We start from the raw sequence: 27,790 nt of genomic DNA, 5'->3' as shown, positions 1-27,790 counted from the left end.
ATCAGCATTTTTTCTTTCTAGTGGCGCATAAAATAAGGACACATCTTACAATTAATGGCATCTTAAAATTCAACAAAATACACTTTTATATATATAAATATTCAGGATCTAGGAAGAAAAAAATCCTTATTTGAGAGGGCTTTTAAGTTATGTACTCAACAGACCCAGGAGCTATTACCTCCCACCATTATTCTCCAGACTCCGGAGTGGCTGTGTCGGTTAAGTAACTGCCTCCTATCAGGTAGCAGCTGCCCTTTCCTCACATTCTTTGCACTACTTCCCCTGCCTTGCTTCTTCCTTTCCAGCTTTCTAAATCTGACCCACATCAAATCCTTTCACTTCTACTTCTTCCAAAAATCCAAGCCAAAGTGGCCTCTCTCTCTCCAAACTCCAGGGCTCGTCTTCTCTGCCCTGTGCACGTGGCACCCCACACACCTTTGCATACATGTTCTTTAGCTCCCCACCTCCATCACTTGAGGGTAAGGCTGCATTTTAATGCCCCACCAGTCTGACTTGTGTTCTGGTTAGCTTTAACTCAATGAAAGCAAACACAGCATCTTACCTAGGTATATTCCAGACTTAGTAGAGTGCCAAAGACAGTGGAATCTTTTAAATGCTGGCTGAACTGTGGCTTTCTTTGACTCTAATAGCACCTAGCATATATGATGCCTTGCACACAGGTTAATATATATTTACTGTTGTCTAAAGTTCACTTTCCACTGATACTGTCAAATGAGAAAGAATCTACCTTATATATTCCTTCTGGTAAGAGACAATTTCTATAGGTCAACATAAAATTTAAAGCTTAGTATATATGTAAGTAGATTTCTAAAGCTTTTCCTAGAAAGATACAGATGAAAGTTAATAATGGTTAACACCCTTTAGAAGCAAGACGAGAGATCAGGACGGGTGCTGAGGGAGATTATTATTTTATACCTTTATGCACAGTCGGAATTTTAAAAACTGTGTAACTGTACAGGAATTTAAATGGAAAAGCAAGTCAACACAATTTCACTATAAAGAGAATGCCTGCAATGTTTGACCTTGGCATCTTCTTTTATTTCCGTTTCCTCCTCATTGGTGGCTTCCGTCATTTCTTTTAAGTCAGGGTCCTTAATGCCATGCATCAGCTGGATGTGTTTCTCCAGCATCAACCGCTTTGTAAACGTGCGTCTGGAGTCTGGGCAGTGTCTGTGGAGCAAAAGACAAACAGATAATCAACTGGCAAAACAACCACACACTGAAGAATACAGTTATTGCCTAAGATCTCCACCCATTGATAATCCACTTAGAGAGGTCTGTATGAGGACCAAAAGTTCAGAAGTAAGTGGCAATTGTGCTAAGACATAGCTTCTAATTTGTTTGGGGGGGGGGGGGGATATATAGCTTTTGTAAAAAAATTTCCTGTCCATTTTTGTGTTCTTATAGGACCAACCAAATTTGGTTCAGATTTGGTTCAGGAAAACTGAGGTTTGGTTAAAGTATTATTTAATTTGTAATTCTAGATAGCTTTAGTACTCTTGACAATGACTTAAAGGTTACTTCTCAGAATTTATATACTAAAGTCACTTTAGTAGGAAGGGAAAAAGCCCCCCCCAACTCCTGCATGCTGATGTGAATGATTCCTTTTGCTGTGCTGTAACAAGGAGAAAGCAGTGTCTACTACAGTCAAATTCTTCACCCAAGCATGCCTTCAATGTGCATATTTATAATCATAGTACTCTAACACATTTATTCCTCCAGCAGATTAAAATACAGAAAGCTGTGAGGAGATAACTGGAATGGGTCATTTTTTTTTCAGTTTTTATTTTATCTTGTGCAAAACAAACAAAACTTTAGACTACTGTAGATTAGCAAAATAGTTTTTCTTTGAAGATTTCTTAATAAAACAGGCCAGAAACAGGGATAAATGTTAGTGACCATGGTGAATGCATCAAGACAGCAAGAACACAACTGCAGTGAGGGCAGAAGAAAAATGTGGTTATTCAAAATCAAATCTCCCACCCCCAGAAAGGCTTCTGAGGATTTTCTAATGATTATTCCCTAAACACTGATGTTTCGGTTATGAGAGACACTCTGCAGGGAGGAGTTGGAATCAGCATGTACACCAGAGAACGGCTCCTCCCAAGTGGAGCACTTTTGCCTGCCGTAAGTTAGCTGGGCAATGCTCGCCTTCTACAGAGGCTTTGCAGGGAAATACCTACCACCTACGGGTGAAGCATTATGCCATGTCGGACTTTCTTCCTGCCTTCCAGGGCATCCTTCTCATTCTCTGATTCTTTTGATTCAGACTCAACATAGACTTTATTTATGGAATGTTCTTATTTCACCAAAATCACTCCCAGCTTCAATTTTAGTAAAGGAAAGTCAAGAAACCTTCCCTAACTAAGGGAAAGTTAGCCAAGACATATAAAATCTCACTCATCTGACAGCTTCCTTTCCTGACTCTCCTGTTCCACAACATACACTGGACCTTGGTTTTATCATGCTCAAATGCCTCTCTTCAGTGTCTCTTATAAAAGTACCTTAAAGTAATTGCATTATAACAACCCTCTTTAGGCAGTGACTAATATAGTTCTCAAGCTTGGGTTAAGGGGGTGATAAATATTTTTCATTACTAGTACAGCATGCTCTGATCTTTGTATACAAAGAAGTAGCTCATGACAGGGCACTGAGTGGTATAGGCTTGTGTCCATTCAGTCTCTGAGCCAAGAGTGCTACTGAAAAAGGCTGCTCTGCCTTGGATGGTAGACTGCAGCCAGGGGACAAATGGCCCACCCTAGGGCTGAATCCATGACCCAGCCCTGCCACGGTCTCCCCTGAACCACTAAGTAAATCAACCAGCCAAGGAGAACACGGACAAATCACTTTGGGTGTTAGGGCCGGAAGTCACCTCATTCAACCATGCAACAATCACTTGCCTTAAACTCTCAGTAATAAAATATATACCTCTAGATAACAAATAAGAATATACACTGTAATAAATAAATCTAAAAATACAGAGAGGGTATTCAAGGAAATGCTTCTTTTTATATTCGTATGTTCAAATGTTACAATCTGAGCAAAAATTTAATGCCCAGCAATAGACTATAACTAAGAAATTCAATATATAAACTACAGAGCAGAGGATATTTCTAGGATTCATGACAAAATATGAAAGCCCTTTAAGAAGTCTGGAAACCATTTCATTGCATTTCCCATGTGAGGAGTGGTAACTTACGAGCAGGTGTAAACTTTCCTGATGCCTTTGTGCTTGATTCGGTTATGACGACACAAGCTGTGTGACGAACTGAAGGATTTGTCACACTGGCGGCAAGGGTGTTTCTTCATTTGCTTTATTAGGAGAAAAGAGAGAAAATGAGAATGAAAACAGAAAACACTTAAAAAATTAAGAACTCTCTCTTAATGATTAAATTAAATAACAAACATCATAGCAATACAGTAACAAAACTAGATTATTTCAAAATGTGTAATAAAAATGAGGGGCGGGGGCTAAGGTTAGAATGAGGCGGCTCATTTCAGGAGGATGGGGTAACTTTACCATAAAAGTAAAAAATCAAATTTTTCTCTCAAAAGTATGTTTTTCATTCAATACAAACATCCAGGTATCTGAAATGAGAAAACATTACATAAGCCTCTTTTGCAAGAGACAAATGTCAGTTTCTTAAAAAGCAGATACTATTTGAAAACATACCACTTCAGTAAAATACTAAATAAAGCCATTATCTAATTTGTATTATCTAGAAAGAATATGCTACCTTATCCAATGTCCCATTTAAAAGTTAAAGGTCTGGCTAATTTTACAGTGTAAAAAATGTTTTCCCTTTAACAATTAAGTAATTATTCATTACACAAGGGAAAAGTTTTTCAGATGGCCCTTTGTTTTAAATAATACCATTTGTTATCTTAAGAAAACAAAGTATGAAATTCCTGTAAAGAGGCTGCATGTGGGTATGTGTAGGGTATGAGGGAGAAGAAAAACGAGACAGAGAGATGGGGGTGGGGGGTGGGGGGAGACAGTTATCAAGCAATACCTCAAAACTGAAGTAGGTAAGCCGAACTTTTTTTCTCATACTTTAAATGTTTCCCACATTAGCTAAGCCATAATTATGTCAACTTAAAAGTATTTCCACATGGAATCTTTGAACTTAAGTTAATGGCTTAACTTTAAAACAAATTCTTAGAGTATTACATGCAAAGCAATCTGAAACTAAACAAGGTCCTATGACAAGGAGATGAATTAAAGAAAGAACCGCTAACCTCACGAATGGAACAAAAGTTGGCTCCACCCTCATTAAAAATAAAGCTGAAAATAAGTTCTCATTTGAGATAACATTACTATTTTTGACAGAAAGAGAAGCAATACTAGGGCAATTCTTAGCTAAGTGATAAATGACAAACAAAATAAATTATTTTTACATTAATCCCTCACAAATTATGTCCTTATTCAAACTGGCAAATCAATCTGTGGAAGAGGGTGAAAGTCTGACTCCTAAGTCCCAGAGAGGTGGTTCCACCTCGTCTCCACCTGACCAACCTGTGACCTAGCGGTTTCTCTGCCTCTATGAGCATCCACGCCCTCAGCTGTACAGCAGGAACCACCACGGTCCTTCAACAGAGTGCTGGCTGGGTCAGCTGAGAGGACGATTAAAGGGTCCCACAGTGTTTGGGACACAGAAGAAGCACTCAATAAATGTTCCTTATAACCATAATAGTAAAGTTCCACATCAAAGTTTCTTTGTGAAAGAGTGAAAAACATCGTCTTTTACATAAAGCATGTCAATCTGGCAGGTGTTGAAGAGGGTCTTGAACTCAGAGCAAAGGAGAAATTTTCTTCCCAATATTAAAAAAAAATAAAAGTTGAGCCATTCCTTTTATTGTTTTACTACCATATTTCTCTGAAAAAGACACTGAACAAATTGAACCACCAGCTAGTACCTCTGTGAGATATAATGTCCCCTCTCCCAAAAGTATTTCTTTGTAAAATTTTGATCACACAAAATAGACCAGTGAGTGATCTATAGTCTCTTGAATTAGCACTTATGTAACCAGAGAATGAATAAGAGGCATACAGTCTGTGGCGGGCTCAATTGTGTACCCCAGTTTGGACATGTTCTTTTTAAAAAGATTTATTGTTTTATTTATTCCCCTCCCCTTGTATGCTCTCTGGTTTCCATTCACTGTGTGTTCTTCTGTGTCTGCTTACATTTTTGTCATGCAGCACTGGGAAACTGTGTCGCTTTTTTTGTTGCATCACCTTGCTGTGTGAGCTCTCTGTATGTGTGGTGCCACTCCTGGGTGGGCTGCACTTTTTTTGCGCAGAGCAGCTCTCCTTGCTCATGGGGTACCCCTACGCGGGACACACCCCTGCATGGCGTGGCACAGCACTCCTTGTGCGCGGCAGCACTGCACGTGGGCCAACTTACCACACGGGTCAGGAGGCCGTGGGTATCAAACCCTGAACCCTCCATATGGTAGGTGGACACCCTATCAGTTGAGCCACAACCGCTTCCCTGGACATGTTCTTGATCTCTGCATTCTGGTGGAGGTTTGCCCATTTGTAAATGGGATCTCTTGAAGATGTTACTTCAGTTAAGGTGTGGCCCAAGTGAATCAGGTGGGGCTTTAAGCAGGATTACTGGAGTCCTTAATAGGCAGAATGAAACAGAGACAGAAAAAAGCCACACGAAGGAGCCAGAAGTCCACCGGACCAAAAGGAGAAAGAAGACATCACTATGTGCATTCCATGTGACAGAAAAGCCACCAGCAAGCAGTCAGCTCAGAATGCCCTCATTTTGGGGAAGAAGTGCTGGCTTGCTGATGCCTCAATTTTGGGCTCCTCCTTGCCTCAAAACCATAAACCAGTAAGTCCCTGTTGTTTACGACAGCCACCGCAAGGTATCTGCTTTAGCGACAGCCAGGAAACTAAGACACAGTCTTTATTTTAGAATAAAGAACAGAGTACAATGTACCGACACGACAACAGTTTAACGTTATTCAGTACAGGCATTTGAATTAATATCTAATCCTTTTAGAGTTTTGTACATATAAGTTTGACAAAATGTTAAGATCAACTAGAAGAGTCACAGGAATCTTCTTAAAAGGGAGACTGTTGCAGCAAATAATAAAGGAAGTAGAGAACCCCAATACAAGTTTCTAACAATACAACAGGGCAAGAGGACTTAGAGAAATGCAAAGTGGTTTTTCTATTAAGGCGAACAGTTTAATATTCTACCTCTTATTAAATATAAGTATAAATATCAAATAAAAATTTTAATAGGGAAAAGCCAAGGAAGATATCTTGACTACATAATAAATTAAATGATGAACAGCTTTGGCTTGAATCCAGTTACTATTTTCAAAAGACTCAAAAATGTGTGACCTCTTTCTTAGCATTTTTATGGAAAAAAGTGTAGAAATGAACTGTGCGATCTCAAAACAATAAGGCAGGGTCTCAAAAGTCATTGGTGCCAAGAAAAATTAAGAGAGATTTAAACACAGTTGCCAGATTAAACCTGCAATGTCTACATTACCGAATGACTTTTCTTCTCTGTTAAATTTTAAATAATACTAAATTATTTAAAGGTACTCTACCTAATTTTAATAACATTATCTTCAATATTTTATTTGTTCATACTGCTACTTTATGACACAGAAAACACTCTATAAATCAAACAAAAAGGGAAAAACAATGTTAATAAAGTGTAAAGCCCATTATCATCATGTTCTCACAATTTTCAAGGCCATTTGTTCCCTCCTGGCGCCACTGTACATTAAGATGGTACTGAGGGAAGCTGGGTCTTGAGTGGACCTTTTAAAGCTAACTGAAATCAGAAAAGGAACCTAAGTCCCACTCAATTATTAGTTATCTTGTTTGTTATAGAAGAGAACTCTTTCTAAAGAAACAGTGAATTAATAAATTGGCAGGGTTCAAAAAATTTAAGTGTAAAACTTCACAAAGTAAAATATTAAATAAAACAAACACTTGGGTACACTTCATACACTTTTGCCCCTAATTTCTAATTTCTGAATTCTATCTTCAAAGCATTTTGAAAAGGAAGCATCAACTCCTTTTACCAAATCACACCGCTTGGAATGCTTCCCCTTATGGGCTACCTCTGGGCCCTGGGCTTTGACCTGCGCCTCCAGGCCTTTTCTGAGACTGCCACAGGCTCTCACACAGACACTGCCCATTCTGAGAGCCAGACCCTGCTTGTCTCTATGCTTGAACGCCTTTCTGTTTCAGGTGACTGCAGAAGTCAGAGGCAGAAAAGTCCAACCACACACCACACCTGGCTACAGACGTCTACTTCTCCACCCTGTTCTGAGAGTCTTACCATGCGGTATTCTGCCATTCACCTACGTGCAGAGAGATTTCTTAACAACTATCATATGTCCAGGAACACACCCAAATTTAAGATCAAAAGATGCAGAATTATTCCTAAAGCACAGTTAACACATATCCTGCTTTAGTGCTATCATAACATTTTTTAATAAAAAAGAACCAATTTTATAATTTAAACCCAACAGCATTAAGAATTCAAAATCGAAAAATCTGAACCCATCCACTTCTGAGAATTTATTCTACAGAATATTATACCCACACTTACAAAATAAAATAGTCAGTTTTGCAACAACGCAACATAGGTGTCCCTAAAAATTACTGTGCTATGCAAAATTGGGCAATAAAAAACACACTGCTTATGGGGAAAATGGAGTTATGGAGGAGTACGGCACTCAAAAACTTTGTCAGTGATACATAAAAAAGAAAGAGTTTGGAATCCCATTAAAAAAAACAGCACAGTTTTACAAATGTTAAACTGTAAAGATAATACATAAAGACTGCAAAAAATATAGCACTTTACCTTGAAAAAGACCTGCAGTTTGCTTGTGGAAGTGGGCGTCAGAAGGGTTGCAGCTTGTGAGTTATTATGAAGTGGTGGAAGGAGGGTTATCTGAAATTGGAGGGAAAGTTTTAACGCCAGGTGTGAATGGGTGTGACTCAACACATGGTGAAATGAGGTAGCTGGTAGAAATCCGAGGTGAGTATGAATGTGTTTTGTTTATTCCTTTAAAGCTCCATTCAGTAGTTTTCTGTGTACTGAGGGACAAAAATCACTCAAGCAAATGGGATATTCACCTTTGATGAAATTACTCCCTAATGAATCAATTGCAGAGGAAGAAATTTGCATTTTCAAAATAAGCATTACAGCAGAACTGACTGTATGTACAAAACTATTCACAGCGGCATAGTGTATAATGGGGAAAGACTGGAAAAAAAACTATGTTCATTCAAGGACAACTGGTTAAATAAACTTTAGGCACACATAAAACAGAATGCCATGTAGATGTAAAAACAATAAGGAAGATCTCAATATGCTAATACAAAAAGAATTATGAGTGGAGAAAGAACTGGTGCAGAAAATTATATTAGAAAGTTGTGCTCTATGTTAGAAAGGGCTAAAAAGGAGAATATATGTGTATATAAGCAGATTATTTGCATAAAGAAACTTGAAGATGCCTAAGAAGTGTAGTGATTATTGGTGGCAAGAGTAGGAATGAGACTTTTCACTGGATTCCCTTATATGGCTTGGATTTCTGAACATGTGAATATACAGCACATATCCCAAAAATATTTTTGCCTGCTGCCTCAAAGAATATTTTAAATCAGGTTTATTGAGGTATAATTTACAAAATGTAAAATTCACTTTTTTAGTGTATAGTTCCATGAGTTCTGACAAGTGTATGGTTGAGTAACTGTCACTGCAATCAAGATACGGATCAGTTGCAATCTCCCTAAAAAAAATTCCCACATGCTCCTGTTTAAAGTCAACCTTTCCCTCCACACCGAGCTCTCAGCAAACCACTAAATTGTCTTCTACTCCTCTAGTTTTGTTATTTCTATTTATAATATAAATGGAATCATACAGAATAGTATGTAGCTTTTTAAATCTGACTTCCTCTACTCGGTATAATATATTTGCAATCCATCTTTTCAGGGGATCAGCAGTCTATTAATTTTAATTGCTAAGCAGTATTCCATTATATGGATGTAACCCAGTTTGTTAATCCATTTACCAATTGAAGGACATCTAGGTTGTTTCCAAAGCCATCATAAACATTCACATACATTAAGTTTTTTATTTCTCTTGGGTAAAAAACCAGAAGTGGGATTACTGAGTCTTACAGTAAGTGTACATTTAACTGAACAAACTGTCAAGCTGTTTTCCATTGAAACTATGCTTTGTACTACTGCCAGGAATGCGCCTTTGTCAAGCCCCTGATATCGTCATTTTATCTCTGCCATTCTTAAGAGTGTGTAGTAGTATTTCATTTTGGTTTCAAGTTACATTTATCTAATGACTAATGATATAAGGAAATTTTTTCCATTAAAAGATAAGCTTAATGTATGAGAAGCTTTAATTAACTTGACTGTAAAAGTGAGGGAATGGATAGAGTTGAGGATAACACATTACAGTGAGTTGAACTAACACAGCTGGTTTATAAATAGGCTTGTGGCTGAAAAGGGAAGCCTAGGGATGTAAATGTCATTTGAAATAAAGCTAGAAAATAATCTAGGGACTGAATAACACCATGAACCCAGAGGGATGAGAATTGCAGTTAATAGTATAAATACAAGAATGTCCTTTATGAACTATAAAAAACGTACATCATTATTGCAAGATGGTAAGAATGTGGAGAGGCAAGGGAAAAGTACAATTAATGTAACCTATGGGCTACAGTCAACAGCAATACTGTAATAACCCTGCAAAAATGCCAAAGATGTACTGTTTTAATAATAGGAGGTCTGGAAAAAATATACCAAGTGTATGCTATAGACCATAGTTAGTGGTAATAGCCTAATATTATCTCATAATCTGTAACAAATGTTCCAAAACAATGTAGTATGCTGGTGGAGGGGTGCTGTATGGGAATTCCAGATATGTACATGACTGTTTTGGAAGTTCACACAACTTCTCTAATAAAAATATCTATTTTCTAAAAAAGATAATCAAACATGGATTTCCTAATTAAACTGTATATCTCTCCCTCTAAAGAAAAATCTTGAACGCCACAAGTTTTGAGGTTTTTACTTTTATTGAAGGGGGAATGTTTGGGGGTATTTACATCCTTATAAGCTCCTTGAGGAGCTGGGAAGTATTCATCTCTGTATCTCTGGAACCCAGAACCCAGAAAACACTCAGTAAATATTTGCTGTATGAATGAATGAATAAATAAAATAAAGGATAACAATATATAATTATCTACTGGGGGAAAATCAGTAGGTTCTACATGGCGTAATCAACTACTAGACACTATTTCTTGAAGATGGGTGAGACATGAGCATTTTGAAGGCACTGAGCACGCAGGAGAGAAATGAATGAAGAGGAGAGAGAGGGGGAAAGATCCAGACAGAAGAGACAACTCCTCCTGTGTGGCCAGAGGGAAGGCACAACTGGACAGATAGGTGCAATACATATTAAGGTCAGTGGTGTGGTGAGTGAGGAAGGGCCCAGGAAATTGAGGGAATTCCTGCCAGCAGCTTGGTGCAACTAGATATTGTGGCCTTCATTTTCTCTTTTTTTAGTATAAAATTAACTGCAAAATAAAAGAAGAGAGAAAATAAAGATTGCTTCTAATATCACCAATCACTGCCAATTTCTGGCTATATATAAATTTATTTTTTGAATATGCAGTCACGTGTATTTATATTTAGAAAAATGAGTATGTTACACATGTTGATTTGTAACATTTTTATTTGTGAAAAATACTCATCTACACACATAATAATGACATGTCTATAATTTTTAAAAAATGCACACATAGTATTTTTTTGTGTAAATACATCAAAATTTATTATAATATCATCTATTAATGATTTAGGCAATTTCTATTTTAGTAAATTATCAGATATAAATTTCTGTACTTGACCAATTATTTCCTTTGTATACATTTCTGAGAGTAGTCTTTCTAGCTTAAAAGTGGTGAAACATTTTAAGGCTCTTTGAAGCCAACTCCTTGCCAAAAGGCTCCCAAAAAGGCTCACCAGCTTACATGATATAAGCTGGTGCTCATTTATCAAGATAGCCTTCAATAACGGATCATCGCTCTTCAACTGTGATAGGCAAAATGGTGCATTTCATTTTATTTTGAATTTCTTCAGTTTTGAATAGATGTTGAACATCTATTCATACATCCCTCGGCCCATCTGTATGTCTATAGTGAGCTGCCCAATCATACACTTTATGGTATATGGACCGGGAGGGTGGGGGGAGGTCTGAAAGCAGGCCGTGGGGCTTTGGGGGCCACGGGGAGGGACCTGGAAGGCCCAGGAGGAGACGGGAAGACATCTGGGGCTTTGAGCAGAGGAGTAACACGACTGACACATTTTAGGCTGCCGGTGTGGATGAAGGGAAACCAACGAGAAGGCCAGGTGCCACCATCCCGGCAAGAGGTCAGCCTGGACTAGGAACGCAGACGTGGTCATAATAGAGGATGGATTTGGTATCTGTTAATATTTCAAAGATACAGCTAAAAGGATTTGTGGATGGACTAAATGGGGATGAAAAAGAAGAGTCAAAAAAAAAAAAAAAAAAAAAGAAAAAGAAGAGTCAAGATCTCTCCAAATTTTCTGGTCGGGGTAACTGGGAGAATAGAGTTGTCAGCTACAAAAATGAGAAAAGAGGGGAGAAGCAGGTTTAGGGGCGGGGAGGAACCAAGAGTTATATTTTAGATGTGTTGAGTTTGAGAGGCCCACAGGAGATCTAAGTGGGCAAGTTAAATAAAGAGGTAATTAAGACTCAAGCCGGGAACTCCGGGGAGAGGTCTGCAGCGCAGGCCAGCGAAGCAACTCTGGGTCATTAGGGAACCCGCAGCATTTAACATCGGGGCCTGGCTGAGAACCTTCCAAGAGTAAATGGAACATCAGCATTTATAGACTAGGGGGATGAGGAAGACTGAGAAGAGGCTATCAATGAGGACAAGAATCAAGAGAAATAGGATCCTGGAAGCCTAGTGAAGAAAGCATTTCAGGAAGGACCCAGAAGACAAGTGTGTCAGGCCAAGTGAGATTAGGATTGAGAAATGACCATGGGGTTTGGCAACATAGAAGCCACTGGGACCTTGACAAGAGTGGTTTTGATGGGGTGATAAGACAAAAACCTGAATGGGAGAAGAGTGGGAACTACATGAACAGAGAAGTATTTCTGCTATAAAGGGAGTCAGAAAAAGGGGCTGTAGGGAAATGTGAGGTCCAGAAAAGTTTCTTTGTTTGGCTTTGTTCTGTTGAGACAGCAGGCAAAAACTTGCTTTTATATTTAGAGAATAATCCTGAAAAGCTGAAGATGAAGGAGACCAGTATAGTTGTGATATCCTTTAGCACACAAGGATGGAGTGCACAGATGGAGGGGCTGTCCATACAGGAGGACAGAGAGAGTCCTCCTTTGAAAGGGGAGGGGAGAGAGTGGGTGCAGATGCAAAGGGGTTTTCACTGTATCCTGTCTCTCATTACACGTAAAGCAAAATTGAAATTCCTTGGCTTTTGAGACAGCCTCCCAATCTAGCCTCAACCTCTCATTCTGATCCCATCTCCTAGGACTTGATAAACTTTCCTTTCAAACCCAAATTCATGTCTTCTGCAGAAAATGAAAACTTCTGGCCCTTCTGAAACAGCCTTCTCTCTCCCCTGGGCTGACTCAAACCCCTCCTACTCCCCCAGGGCCCAGCCCACATCTCAGTCCCTTAATGGACCTTCTGGTCCCTCCCTCCTCCAGTCTCCTCCTCCCATCCTTATTCTACAAGCTACCAGAGCAATTCATTTCAAACACATGTCTTCCCGGCTTCCTTCTCTGTCGACACCGACCACTTGGTGTTCTCAGCAGCCTTAGAAAACGAAGACGCTGGACCTGCCCGCCTCCTCAACCCTACCCTCTCTTCGTTCCCCTTCTCCCCCATCATGCTCCACAATGACTCACTGGCAGTCATTTCACATGCACTGGTGTGCACCACGATCCACACTCTTCTCGCTGCTGTGTACACTGGGAAATTCCTATGATTCATCCTTCAGATACCTCTTTGGGTCTTATTTCCTCTAGGAAGCCTTCCCTGGCATTTTCCAACCCCTCTTACAACCTCTTTAAAGGCTGGGCTGTATTTTATTGCTTACTCTATTCATGGGGCAGCAAGAAGTCCTATGGTAAAACCTGAATTCAAAGCACCTTTTGTTTAGCACTTAATTATATATCACTTTGTGCTTCCTTGTAGACCCTTGTTTTACACACACCCTTAAACTGCCACTGGCTTCTAAAATATTTGCCTTCTTTTTAACCCAAACTGTAAGCAGGAATGTATGGCAGCAATTATATTTTATACTTCATTTGTATTTCCCCACAGCAAATGCTATACCATTTGATAAATGCTTATAGGCAAAGGAGTTATGTTAAAAGTCATTAAAGAGAAGTGGATGTGGCTTGAGCGGTTGAGTGCCTGCCTTCCTCATGAGAGGCCCAGGGTTTAGTTCCCAGTGCCTCCTGAAAAACTAAAACAAACAACAAGCAAACAAGTGAAAAAAAAACAACTCAGGGAAGCCCATGTGGCTCAGCGGTTGAGTGCTGGCTTCCCACACATGAGGTCCCAGGTTCAATCTCTGGCCCCGGGTACCCGCCTCCCCCCCAAAGTCATTAAACATTCCCCAAAGTATGAATAAATGGCCTTTTCTAATAGTTTCAGAATGGCACTATGTCTATGCAAGCACCTAGACAAACCAAAGAGACAGGAAAGGAAGGAAGGAGGGATGGAGGGAGAAAGGGAGAGTATAAATTAGTAACTTCAACAAGTTAAAAGAAAATTGGCCATCTAATATATCCTCTATAAGATAAATATCTTTCTGCAAAATAGAAATGCATTAAGATTACATATAAATTGTGCTCCAATGAAGCTGATTTTAAAAATAAATTTGCTTAAAAATATAAGGCAAACTATTCACTGAGAATTCTTCAAGCTTTTTACCAGGATAAACACTTTAGAGGACTTTAAGCTTCTTCATTTATTCTTATTAGACCTGGTTTTAATCAGTATATGTTCAAGAACTTGAAACCCACTCAGTGATATAAATACAAACGCCAGTTACATATGGTAAATTACAAGAAATAAACCTGCTCACCCAAATGACTGGGACACTCTTAGGAAACGGTCTTTACATAGACAAGAGCCTTTCCCTCAAGTCTGGAATACTGTGGTTCACAGATTCCAAAGTCCCTAATGAGAAAATTTAATATCTAGGGCACTAGCGAGATTCTTCAGTCAGTTTCACTGTGTCTAAGAACAGTCAAATAAATGGGATATTTTGAAGAGCACAGCACAGCAAACTCAAGCTGCACACATGTGGAAGTGCTGAGAAAAATAATACACAAATACTGAAATTAACCACACTATTCAGGCTTCTACCACTCAGAATGAATGGTTTGGGAAAAATATTTAAGCACAGAGTATAAATTTAGGCCAAGACAGACTTTTTCTATAAAGGGCCAGATAGTAAATACTTTAGATTTTGCAGGCAATATGGTCTTTGTAGTGAGAAAGCAACCACAGATAATATTACACAAATGAATGTGAATGTGTTCCAACAAAACTTTATTTTAAAAAACAGGCGGTCAGCCTGCGATTGTAGTTTGCTGAATCTTGATTCAGACCATGTTTCACATTCAAAAGAAAAAACAGTCTCAGTCACTCAAAACCAAATCTTTAACAAAGTGGACAATCAGTCCAGGTAAAAGGCTAATATAAAGTTGAGGAGGAGGCTGGTTTCTCATGTGACATGCTCTAAACCTGTGTGAGTGCCAGCAACATCATGGTAATGCATCGCGATTATTGAGGTGACAACTCTGAAATGAAGGGCTCATGAGGGCAAGTATGTGCTGGCTACTAGGCTTGTTCAAAACAACCACCAAACAAAACCAGCACCCTAACTTCATGGTTACGAGACCACCTGGTTTGCTGATGACATTATTCAACGGAAAAGGCAATAGCACGGAACAGTAATAAAAGCAGGGAAAGGCAAGGCCAAACCCAGAGCTCACAGGAAAGAAACGTGTCCTGCCACAGTCCAGGCGCAGAGCAACGTCAGACACTTGGGCAGGGGAAGAGGACAAGCAGGGGAAAGAAGGCCGACTGTCTAACCGAAACGCCAGAATCACGGCAATGACCCTCCAAACACCTGCCGAGCTGAGGCGTGTGTGCAGCAGAGGTCGGGGTTCCAGCTTCGGGGCCTCAGGACCCCTCGCCCCTGCCCTGCCAGCGACAGGAGGGCCTGAACCCTCCTGCCATCCACTTCAGTTTGCCTTCATCATCTAGTAACAGTTCATCTCTCCCCTTCACAAGCCACAATTAAGAGAACTGACGGGCACCCCGAGGCTGGTGTGGCCAGACTGCACTTAACAGGGAGACCACATGAACACGCACGGAATCTTTGCTGCCCAAATCCTCTGGGACAGGTTCAGGTTTTGTTTTTTTAAGATTTATTTATGCCCCCCTTGCAGCTTGTTCCATTCGCTGCGCTTTTTTTTTTTTAATCTGCTTATCTCCCTTTGCTGCATCATCTTGCTGCATCAGCTCTCCGTGGCTAACGGGCCATCAGCTCTCAGCGCACAGGCGAGCCTGCCTTCACAAGGAGGCCCTGGGACGCGAACCCAGGTTCTCCCATATGGTAGGCGGGAGCCCAACTGATTGAGCCACAGCCGCTTCCCCAAGTTCAGTTTTGTTCCTTCTCCTACTAATAGGGGTCTATCCCATCTTTTAAGTCTTCTTGGTTCCTAAAATGTTTGCCTACCAATTCCATTATTTCTGTTCTCAGAGAACCCACTCTTCAATGAAGAACCAAAAAAACAAGTAACAGGAATATTTTTCCTTCGAATGCAATGTTTAATACAATCTTCTCGCTCTTTTTAATTAAAAAGCAACCTAAATCGGAAAGATTTAAAGATCTTTTTTCCTGTAACCACTACTATTTCATTAAGAAAAAAAGCTGCAACAGAATAAAAAAGTATGTTGTCTGAAGACCTAAGTAGACTCTTTCTAATGTTATTCATTTCCACAAATCAAAATAGAAAGGAAACTAGTCATTCTTTTTAAAGATTATCATTGTTTCTATGAGATGTTTCATAATAAATCTGCTAATAACTTTAAAAAGTAAAATGGTAAGCACAATTAAATGTTAAAAAAGCTAACATTACAACAAACGGATGAAGTCTTACATTCTCATGTATTAATTTCCCAGCTCCCTAAACACACCGTACTAATGAAGCTTTGCTTGTAAGGTATAATCAACCATCAAATTTGGAGGCATAAGAATCTAGTGCTGGTACGCAGTGATCCATTCGTGTTCCCGGGAAGGCCTCACGAGCCTTGTTGGGGGAACAAGCTGTCAGCCAGCCATTAAAAGGCTCGTTGGCTTTTCCTGTCTTGGTGGTGTTGATGCAGCTTCGTGATCACTTGGCTGTTAATGTCTCTAAGAAGAGCTGTATCTTATGTCCTTGAAGGACCCCTCCCCCTCAGTCTGTGTGCAGCCCAGAGCCAAGCACAGGAGTGGGGACTCCGACTCACTGAACTTAATGACTCGGACAGAGCCTCCTCCCCGCTCAAGTCTCACCTTTGGCTCTGGCTCTTCTGCCCAACAAGAGTTTATTCTCAGCCGTAACTTGAGGGCACTGCTCAGAAACCTGCACAGCAACCCTGAGGAGGAGGTGGCATGTGGACTTTGCATGGGGATACCTGGGCTCTAAGGCAGACTTTGCCACAAAGGACTAATAGAAAAAGGCATGCCATCCTTCTGAGTCTGAGGTTTTCTCATCTATAAACTGAAGTGAGTGGCCATCGGTGTGACCGCTTGGTTATCTTACAGTTCTGCCTATGTTATGGTGGCTTATGAAGCAAACCTGGCCCCATATGGCCTTCTACTTCCTCTGAAATCTCCATCTGTGGTATTTTCTGGTTGTTGCCAGTTTCAAGGTAGTATCAACTTAGAGGCAGAACTGTGTGCTAAATTCTTAACCTGGACTCTAAAAACCTGGCCTGCCAGCTTGATTGTAGCACACACACAAATGATGGCTGCATTCCCGGGCAAGCACAGAGAAGCCACTCGCCGAATAGAGCAAACCCTCTATGCTGTACCAACACGACAATGTCTAACTGTGTTCTCAGCAGTTTCAGGGAAGAAAACTAACCTGGGGGCACATCTGAGTTCTCCAAGCTATAAAAGAAACCGCTCCCTGCCACCCTTCTCACAGTCCCAGCCCCATGGTATCTGCACCTACCCAGAACCCACTGGGGACTCCCGGGGTGGGAGGGGATCCTGGTCCCCGGGGGAGGAGGTGCTTTCTGCTGGGGGAGGAGGGAAGGGGCTGCGGGAGGCAGCAGTCGAGAGGCCAAGTGCCAAGTGCCCACGTGTGGTAAGCCCCTGGGAAGGGAGCGGAGCCAGACCTCAGGCGAGCTTAGAGGAGGCCTAAGAGCTGGATGCGCTGCAGGCACAAGGCAGGGCGGGAGGTGAACGGCTTGTCTGTGCAAGATATTTTTCCTAAGGAATGTTCTCAAGCCAGCAAGTCCTGGCACATTCATCCCCAAGCAGACGTACCACGTCTCCTGCTTTCCCCGCCACAGCAATAGCACCAGCCCGGCGTTCCAACCTTCTGAACCTCCTGAACCTCCGAGAGATAAACAGGAAAGCCAGTGGGAGAAAGTAACTTCCTCAGTCTCCAAAATAATAGCCAGCCTGGTAGGCAAGGCGCTTCGGCGTCTGGATGTCTATAAACAGCTTAGTCACTGCCCGGCTTTGAAGCACCGAGTTCTAACCATTTGTTCCTTGCGTGCCTCGCAGGGAACTGAATTTCCAGAAAAGGCTACCCCATGGGCTGTACCTCAGGGGCAAGGGCACAACTTGGTGCCTGCACCAGGAGTGTTTAAGTGGCCTGTTCCCCTTCTGGTTGCCAATACTGGCCAAAGGCATGCATCAGCAGGCGGCAAGGATGAGCTGAAGGGGCGATCTCTGGTTACGGAGTGGAGGGGGGCGGCTGTCCGTGGCCAGGGGGCCGCCCCACAGAAGCTCCCAGCCTGCCTCAGCGGCCAGCGGGGCCTTTGCGGACCACATGGCCCCGCGCCCCTACCACGTGCCCCTACCACATTCCGCAAGTCACCCGGCCCCTGTAATTACTGACCAAGATCTCCTGCCCCTGAGGAGATTACAGTCAGTTGAGTGAGACAGAAAAACAAGCAAAGGATAGCAGAAAACAGGCGTAATGAGAGAGGCAGGCACAGGTACGTGAAAAAGAAGGGGGTGGGGTGAGACGCCCTTGGGCCTTGACCAGCTGAATCCCTGCAGAAGTTACCCTGCACGTCCCAGTTCTCCAAGCTAAAAGGTGTTAACCAAGCAGGAGGCAGGGAAAGGGCGTTCCAGGCAGAGGGCACTGAAGCAGCAAAGGCGAGGAGGAGTGTGTGTGTAGAGCCACCACAAGCAGGTCTACACTGCTGCACCAAAAAAGGACAAGCACTGCAGAGGGGACAGTGGGGGCAGCAGGGTCAGACCACGGGGCCTTCAGTACTCGGTGCTAACACGCATGGAGACACCCCACGTTAAAACATGCATGGGAAGTGTCCATCCAATTCCTACAGACCTGTGCTTCTAAGAGCACCTCCAGCATCTGTGTGTCCATCATTGGCTAAAGCCAGTGGGTCAAAGCTACTGGCCTCTGAAACCCAGGGGGTTTGTTTCTAGCTGGGACCGTTCACCTGGACCACAGGTTGCTGGCTCTACCTCCAGGTCTAGTAGACAAGTCCACCAACACTGGAACTTTAATGAATTTATCTTACTACTTTGTGTTATTAATTGTATTGTACATCCTTGGATTTTGTGTTTTCCAAGGGAATGTACATTAACATACTCTCTCCTAAGTGTCACCAGAACATGTGCAAACCATGACAGTAAAAGGAGTAATAAAATGAGTAATGAAAGAAAGCCACGTCTTTTTCTCTAGACCACCACAACTGGTCAAACAGAAATATATATTTATAACCCTTCAATCTGGTGGCTATAGCAATTCTGGGTTAGTACACAGAAAAACACCTTCAAAAATGGTTTCAACAGACACCTGACCACATACAAACATTTTTCACACCCAAGAGTGAAACTCATAAAAATTTTTAAAAAAAATCTTCTTAGTCATAAACATAATCTGGAGTACTATTTTGCAGCCTTATTTAAGTCATGCTTTCAAAGTAACTTATTAATCCTTCGTGAAAAGTTTTCTTTTCTGCCCCTCATGGAAGAACAGTCATAAATTTTGGAAGTGGAAAATTGGTCACTGGCTTGTTGTTTCATTCCCTTTAGAGTGTTGGGTCTTATAATTTTCTCCTCAATCTTCTAATTTCATTTAGGTTCAGTGTAACAAGGAAGAACTGCCTCATACAGAGAAGCATGGGGGTTTCCAGATTCTTGTTCATGATTCAAAAACAAAAAGGTTTTAAAAAATCTTAACTGAATTGAGTTATAAACTAGTATCTGGGCAAGTGATTTTTAAGGTAAACTTTTAAATGCAAGGTAATGTTCAAGATAAAAACTTGCATTTTTCTAGCTATTTTTAAAAATACATCCACTCCTAAATTGAAGCTATTCTCCAATCTCAACTCTCTGGTAGGTAGTTTTTTATAAACCCTTCCATGTTAAGAGCTGAATACCTTAGATAGTTGATCTCTCGGCTGTCAAACTAATCCTTTAGAGTAGAACTTCTCAAAGGGGAAAGAGAAGGCGGGAGAGTAGGAGGGAAGGTGAGCAAAAGTGTGAAGGTATTGTAATTACCCGGAGAAATTTAAAAATACACCTTACTCACCCAAAATGGCTAGAGACACCAAACTGAAGAGCTGTAAATATATATTTCTATATGCCCAGCTGCTGCAGTCTAAAGAAAAACACAGCTTTCTTTCATTGCTCATTTTATGACCCCTTGTAGTGTCATGGAGCACATGGCAGGTCCCACACATTTCTCCACGCCCAACACTCCATAAGCCCGGCTCAGAAAACACCAATTCTGACTGTACTCTCTCCCTGGGAACCCCTGCTTCAAGACAACTCCTAGAGGCCCTAGGGGCCTTGGTGGTGCATTCCTCAGCTTTCTGAAACCCTCTTCCTCCAGGAAGGGGTTCTGTCTCCCGGGAGATATCCAAATATCCCACTCCCTGCCCCAGTCCACTCAGCCTCCAAGTACTTCCCACGCAATCGATAAGAAATGTAAGTCACTCCAAAACCTTCCACAACCCTCAAGGAAGATTTGTGCGATCAGTTACCACCAGCACAGCGTTCATGACCACACAACAAACGCCAGTAAAGCTGAGGAGGTATTACTATTACACGCAATCATCTTTCCAAAACTATGAACGCGTGCTCATTTAATGATGGCATAGTCAACCTGAATCAACGTCGAATCTCTAAATGAAAGTGACTATCATCACAAGCTAAAGCAAAAACTGGATGGAAAGCCATCTCTTTGTCACTGTTCCATTTCTACTAGAATTAAGCAGTTTTTGAAATGTCCACCCTAGACACTCTGCAAATAGCACCTTTTCAGCATTGTGCTTAAACTCTAGGATTCTGGACTGGAATCCTGGCTCAGCTACAAACTGCAGAACGCTGGGTAAATTATCTTTCCAAAGCCTGGTAACAGCGTCTACCTCACAAGCCTGTTCAAGAGATAAATGAGATAATATATAGTACACAGCACATGGCAAGCCCTCAGTGAGAGTTAGGAAGCCACTGTAATCGTCTCACCACCCCCAACTTCCATTTAGCCACAAGTTACTAGAGTCATCAGTAAACATGTATTTCAACATGTTTTGAACTAAAAACTTTGTACTTCATTTATACAAGGCAGGTATATCCTTACATTAAAATACAGCATTTCATTTAATGACAAAGGACTTCCATAAAACTAGATTTAGTAAACAAATCACTAATACAATATAAATTTCAGTGACCAAAATTAATTTCAAGTAAATCTCATGAATCAGCAGTGATGTATATTTCCACCACTAACATTAACAGAAAAAGTTTAATGTGCCTTTTAGCCCTTGGGTTTACACAGATGCAAGCAGAGAATCAAGTGAGAAGCCAAATGTCTCTCACAACTGAACAGCGGTAGAGCAAAAGATTCAAATGATTTAAATATACATCTCCCAAAACCTTGGGCAATCACAAATAAGTTCTAATCCAAAAAGACAGAAGAAACTGATTTAAACTTGTTGCTAGGGTAATATAATTTTGGCAGAAAATCATCACTGTGCCTAGAAGATGAATTTTAGAATATATATAAAGTTTAACTCAAAACGGACAAGCAACCTCAAAATAAGCACTGAAACCATAGAACTCTTCGAAGAAAGTCATTTCAGATTTAAGTAGCTATTGTAAACTATACTGGGTTTGGTAAATAGTATGCATCATTCCCTTCCTATAGCAGTTTGATATGGTTATGAATTCCAGAAATAGATATTGGATTATGTTTGTGATCTGGTCTATACCTGGGCGTGATTAAGTTATGATTAGGGTGTTGAGTCTCCACCCCTTGGTGGGTAGGGACTGACAGATAAAAGGCATGGCAAAGGACAGAGTTGAGGGTTTTTCATGTTGGAGTTTTTATGTTGGAGTTTGATGCTGAAGTCTTAAGCTGGAGCTCTAGGAAGTAAATACACGTAAGCCCCAGGAAGAGAGGAACCATGAACCCACAGAGAAGCAAGACCCTGGAAGGGAAGAACACAGGAAGCCTGAACCCTCACAGACATCAGCAGCCATCTTGCTCCAACAAGTGAAAGTAGACTTGGTAAGGGAAATAACTTATGCTTTATGGCCTGGTATTTGTAAGCTCCTACACCAAATAAACACCCTTTATAAAAACCAACTAATTTCTGGTATTTTGTATCAGTACCCTTTGGCTGACTAATACATTCCCCTTCAGGCATACACCAGAATGCATTTCTCAGCCCCTTCAACTGGGTCTGGTCATGAGATTAGTGCTGGCCAATGAAATGTACTGCGTAGTACTTCCAGGATCTTCTGTGAAGCACAGATGTGATTCTCCAACCTTTATAACCCCCACCACACACATACCCCCACTGCAGTTTATACCTATGCCTTGATTACTGAGCCACCAGTCAAAAGGACAGCTGCCCTGGAGAACTCCTGAAACCCACTACAAACTGTATGAGCAAGAAATAAACTTTCATTGTACCAATCAATGGGCTCTGGGCTCTGGGGGACTTTACTGCCTTGCCTATAGCAGTGGTTCTCAAAATGTGGTCCAAAGACCAGCAGCATCAGCATCACCTGGGTACTTATAAAAAATGCCAATTACCAGGTTCCACACCAGATGTACTGAACTAGAAAGTGCAGGGGTGGAGTCCAGCAATTAGTGTCTTAACAAGTCCTTCTATAATTCTGATACACCCTCATGTTTTGAAATCCATGAACTTGATTACTGTGCCAAGTGAAAGGGTACTGGCTTCCTTGATATGAATGCTATCTCATCAGCTGCTAAGATGGGATATACACATACACACACACACACACACATATATATATATATGAGAATCAAAACCAGAACATCTTCATATAAATTAGCTATACCATATCTGCCCCACATAGTATTTGTGTACTTGATTTTTTGAACCTAAATTAAAGACTCTGCATCTATTTGTGAAGATTAACCTTATAAAATCCCTGCTGCTCAATCAAGGCATTGAGAAAAATGTCAGATAAAAGCTGATTAAAACCAGAAGATTTCTCCTAGAGATGTTTCCAACATGGCAACAAGCCACAGGTTAGTTACCTTTGGAACAGAGATGCCCTACCCATAATAAATTCATCTTCAGGTCCTTTTCCACTATCCAACTCAAAATGGTATCAAGACAGGCTATTCCAAATGTTTTGCTGAAACCCAGTTACTCTCTGAGTTATTCTGCCTAACACTCAGTAACTCCATGTTACTTAAATGTAAGAAACTAAGATTTATCTGAAATCACCTGATGTTCAAGTTCTTTTTCCCAGTGCTCAGGACCCAGCTGTTCTCTGAAATGACCTATGCTTATCTGTCTGAAATCTTTAGAACCTAATTAATCATCTTCATTTAGAAATATTTGGCCACATCCCAAACTCTATGATTATGTGTATACATACATATATTAACATGGAGTGCCTTAAGCTCCATGCAAAAATGAGACCGTAAACTGGCTAGATTAGACCCTTTCTCTCAGGGCCTTGCTCTCTATCTTGGGCATCAATGATCTCTTAATGACATGGGTTCCATTTTCCTTGGAAAAACAAACCAGAAGTGGAGTCATTTTGCCTTTTCTTGGTCAACTGTAACAACACAGGATTTTCCAGAACAACAAGAGTCTGGGTGTACCCTAATCTTTCATGCTTTACTAAACATATCAATTAAATAGTCCATTCAATAATAGGATATATTTTACAAGCTCTGGGTCATTCTAATTTTAACTGAAAAGAGCCGATAAAAACCTATTAATTGCCAAATACATCATATTACCTCACACTAAATAACTGAGAAGCCACTTGGAGGTTGTTACTTTTTTCCACCCAAACTCTATTTTCCTAATTATGTTTTATATGCAAAGTGATAAACTACATTTAAAGACTGAAAAAAAATATATGTCATTCTCAATAAAAGGAACCAGGCTCCTTGGAGAAATGGATGATTGAAGAACTGGGGAAAGAAAAATTCAGGATGAACCTGGAATATATTGTAGCACAGAAAATAAGGAAGTGCTCCAAAATGATGGGGCATTTTGAGAGGACTCAGGAGTCAACTTAAAGGTACTCTTAATGGTCAAATCTAGGACAAACAGAGCAAATAACAAACGATAGTAATGGATTCTAACCCATCAAATAGAACACATATCCATGAGTCCATATAGATCTAAAAAAAAAAAACCAAAAAGCAAAACGAGCTCATCCTTGCAAAAGAGTTCCAATTAATAAATGTAAAGGAGATGATGGAAGCAGAAAATCACCATTAAACAAACATGGCAGTAATAATTGCTGCAGGCAAGAATAATGGATGGAGGCCCAAATTAGTAGGTAAAAATAGGATCAGAAACAGGATCTTTGCACAGTCTCAAAAACTCTCCCCACAAGACACTTTCAGTGACAAAGGAAAAACAGCAGTCTACAGCGGAAAAATGTGGAAGACAGTACCTTAGTAAGATGCTCAGTTATCCTCATGGGAAAGGACAGACACATGGCAACCTCATGACCCTCAGGAAATGAAGCACTGAATAGGGCATCACATTGCTTCTGTGATATCGTTAACCAAAACTGAATCATGTGAATCTAACCGTGAGGAAACACTAGACAAATCCAAGTTGTGGGACATCCTATCAAATAACCAGTTGTCTTCAAAAGCATCAAGGTCGTGAAAGACAAAGAAACTATCACAGACTGGAGGAGACTGAGGAGATGTGACAAGTGAGTGTCAAGTGGGACCCTAGACTGGATCATGGACTGTAAAAAGACATTAGTGGGACAACTAGTGAAATGAGAATGAAGTCTAAGGTTTAGTTAAGGGTATTTATCAAGGTTTACATCCTATTTTATTACTGTTTTATGGTCATATAAGATGGTAATGCTGGGGAGGCTGGGTGAAGGGTAGACAGGAACTCTGCACTGTTTCTGCAATTTTTCTGTAAGTCTACAATTACTTAAAAATTTTAAATAGGCATTTACATGTTGTCAACCTATAATGACAATGCTTACATAACAAGAACCTTCTATTTGGGTGAACTTCTTTCAAGCAATACTTAGGTTTTAGAAATCTAGTACAAAGAGGGGAAATATAAAAAAAGGTCTACCATGGATCGCGCTACATGCATGGTTCCATTTTATAACTTCATCTTCAAGGGACCCTCATGTGTTGAATACCACATTTCCATTTTATGCACAAGTAAAGCAAAGCTGGAAGGTTGTTTTTAATAAAGTCCCACTGCTATGAGGTGGTAGAGCAGAATTCAAACTCAAGTTTGTCAGACTCCAAAATTCCAGGCTTCTCATGACACTAAAACCCAAGTTCTACACACAGAACTGGACTGCAGCTACATGCCATCTCCAAAAGTCTGGTAAGGTTCATCTAAAGTAGAGGAAATGCTACTCTACTTTAGGCTCATTCTAGTAAAAGGTTTGCTAAGTTCTTGATGTATAAGGTGTATGAGTATCACAAAGTAATTGAGAAAATGACTACAAACAATTACTATAGACTGCCTTCTAATTTTCAGTATTTGAACAAGTACAGACAACTTTTGCTTTTATAATAAAATTTCCTGTTATATCAAAATGTAACTGCAGAATATTTGGTCTGTAAAAATGACCTGAAATATATCTCAGCCAGGGGTTTCTTAACTTGAGGTCCTTTAGAAGATCCCTAAGACCAAAAAAGAAAAAACTTCCAAAGTATGTTAATACCCTAAAATGGCAAACAAAATTTTTTTGTGCACTAATCTGAGAAAGGGCCCATGGCTTGAACAAACTCAGCGGGCTGACGATACTGACAAGCTCCTCCTCCACATTTTTATGGTTACGAATATGGAGACCAGGAAGGCGAAAGGGTTTCTGTGACCAAAAGACTATTTAATGTCAGAGGCTGGACTTCAATTCATGTGTGTAAGTGACTAAAAAGAGTGCTTCGTGTGTGAATGACAGACTTCAATAAAAAATTTTAAAAATGAAAAACAAAAACAAACAAAACACCACAGTGCTCCTTTTCATATGTGCATGTGATGATCCCAGGAGAAGGGCTTCAATTAGTGTCTCCAAAAACACAATTCACCGCACAATGCCACAAGCCTTGGGAGGTGTAACAATCAGCCCAATACAGCACTTGTCCTCAAAGAGCTTACAACTGAAAAGGATGACCTGGAACCTGACCATAACAAAACAACACTAACTTTAGAAAGCGATTCATTTTTTTGCTGGCTTCTCTCTATATAACTTCTTTACCAATCACCTTTAAAAGCTACTATTTTGTTTTGTGTTTTTCTAAGTGCTACAGTTTTAACTATTTTTCTTTTTAAATTGCTAAAATAATTATTTGAGCTGTGTTTTTAAGATGATTACATCTAGTATTTATCAGTCAAAATTAAAAAAAATATATTTCCCTTAAAATCAGAATTATGACCTATTACTAAAAAAAAAAAATATGTGCTTAAAATCACTGAAAGTAGATACTGAGTGAAAAAAAATCAATTATAAAAAGTAGCTAGCAACACTAGTATAGTTGAAGCTATGTTTTTCAATTTGAAAATAAGGCTACTGAATATCTTTGCAAAAAACTAGAAATCTATGCAAAATTTTTTTCTTTAGTAAAAGCTATTTTGGATAGGCACTAAAGAGAGGAAGAAAGGTCAACACAATTACTGAAACCAAAGGAAGTCATCTAAAAGGAGTAGCAGTAAATTCTCTTGAAAAAGTTTAAGTCCTGTGCTTAGGTTTACTCCTAACTTTGTTTCTCCAACCCTATAAAAATAATCATACTATTAACAACAACACTAAAATAATGTCTGTATTGTGACTGGCAGAATGTATTTAAATTATTCCCTAAATTATCTAACACATGCATTTACTTTTTTAGGACACTCAGCACTGTCACAGTCCACTGGTCTAGAGTGTCAGTGTATTTGTCATTAAGGCACAGCTGTCTTTCACTTGATCCAGTTAACACAGATTTTTCAAATAATTCCTAACCTGGTGGAAGTAAACAATTATGCTCACCTGAGAAACTTACCCAAATACAATTTTCAAACCCCTTATACAGAGATGGCATTTCACATTTTTATTTCACCTTAAACCTGGAAGGATTTGAGGTTGCTTACACCTTACATGCAGCTCTCTTTAGGGACCTGCAACACAGAACCCTGTGAGGGCACCAAAACATGTTATTGTACCCATTTTAAAGAAGAGACATTTACAACTAGAAGGGATTAGATGTCTGCTAAGTCTGCATTAATTCTTGATCCATTAATTCAAGAAAAACTTGTTGACTTGCTACAAGCTGATATGGAATCCCCCAAAGACTTTGTGGATGGAAACTGAAGAGAAGAAGAAAGCCTAGTGGCAGAAAACACCTGAGAGGGACCTGGGATATCGTGGTAGGTGTTATGATGAGGAGAGTAAATACTGCCTTGGAAACAGGCAGGGAAAGGACCCGATTCATTTCCAGGGGGCCAAGAAAGGCTTTCCAGATGAGGTGCCATCTGAGCTGAGACCCAAAGGATGAAGAGAAGTCACCAGAAAGCGCAGACTTTGAAGCTGCTGGCAAAGCCTCTGAGGAGAACGAGCATCAAGCATTTGAAGCACTCTGAGGGGGGAAGACTGCTAGAGATGTGGCCACAGGAAGATCACAGGAGACCCAGCCAGCCACATTACTGAGGCTAGAAAATTCTGAAGGCAACAAAACATAACATGTTGTGCAAAAGAGGAAAGCAATTGGATCTGTGCTGTAAAAAAATCTCTCTCGCTACAGGGAGAACAATAATCCAGGGAAGAACAGTGTTGTCCAAACAAAGGCAGTGGCCGTGACACAGGGATGGACTAAAGGGCATTAAAGGGATAGATGGAGCAAGGGGGTTGGATAGAAGGAAGAAATCATTGAGTCAAGTCTAACACCATGCTTCTGGCTGTAGAAGCATGGGGAGTAGTAGTTTGAGTGTTGGGCAGGCACAGGTTAAGTCTTCCATGAGCCAGCCAAGAAGG

At 40.4% G+C, this 27,790-nt stretch overlaps 1 protein-coding gene across 27 annotated transcripts in view; it reads right to left on the bottom strand.

The window, feature by feature from the left end:
- ZNF532 (zinc finger protein 532) overlaps positions 1-27,790 on the bottom strand; it is a 144,377-nt gene that overhangs the window by 4,640 nt on the left and 111,947 nt on the right. For 16 of the 27 annotated variants that reach the window (XM_058277830.2, XM_058277832.2, XM_058277820.2 and 13 more), the window contains 2 exons: positions 3,221-3,333; positions 1,044-1,191 (listed from right to left, as the gene is read on the bottom strand). In XM_058277830.2, coding sequence (XP_058133813.1) covers positions 1,044-1,191; positions 3,221-3,333 — 261 coding nt within the window. Of the gene's footprint in view, positions 1-1,043; positions 1,192-3,220; positions 3,334-3,541; positions 3,610-7,865; positions 7,956-27,790 lie in introns of all 27 variants that reach the window. The other 11 variants (XM_058277811.2, XM_058277806.2, XM_058277814.2 and 8 more) reach the window with 3 other exon arrangements.

This window comes from Dasypus novemcinctus, chromosome 16 (assembly GCF_030445035.2).
Source record: "Dasypus novemcinctus isolate mDasNov1 chromosome 16, mDasNov1.1.hap2, whole genome shotgun sequence".
In the NCBI taxonomy this organism is placed as follows: Eukaryota; Metazoa; Chordata; class Mammalia; order Cingulata; family Dasypodidae; genus Dasypus; species Dasypus novemcinctus.
Note: the sequence above shows the minus strand (reverse complement) of the source record. Positions and strands in the feature narration are given on the sequence as shown.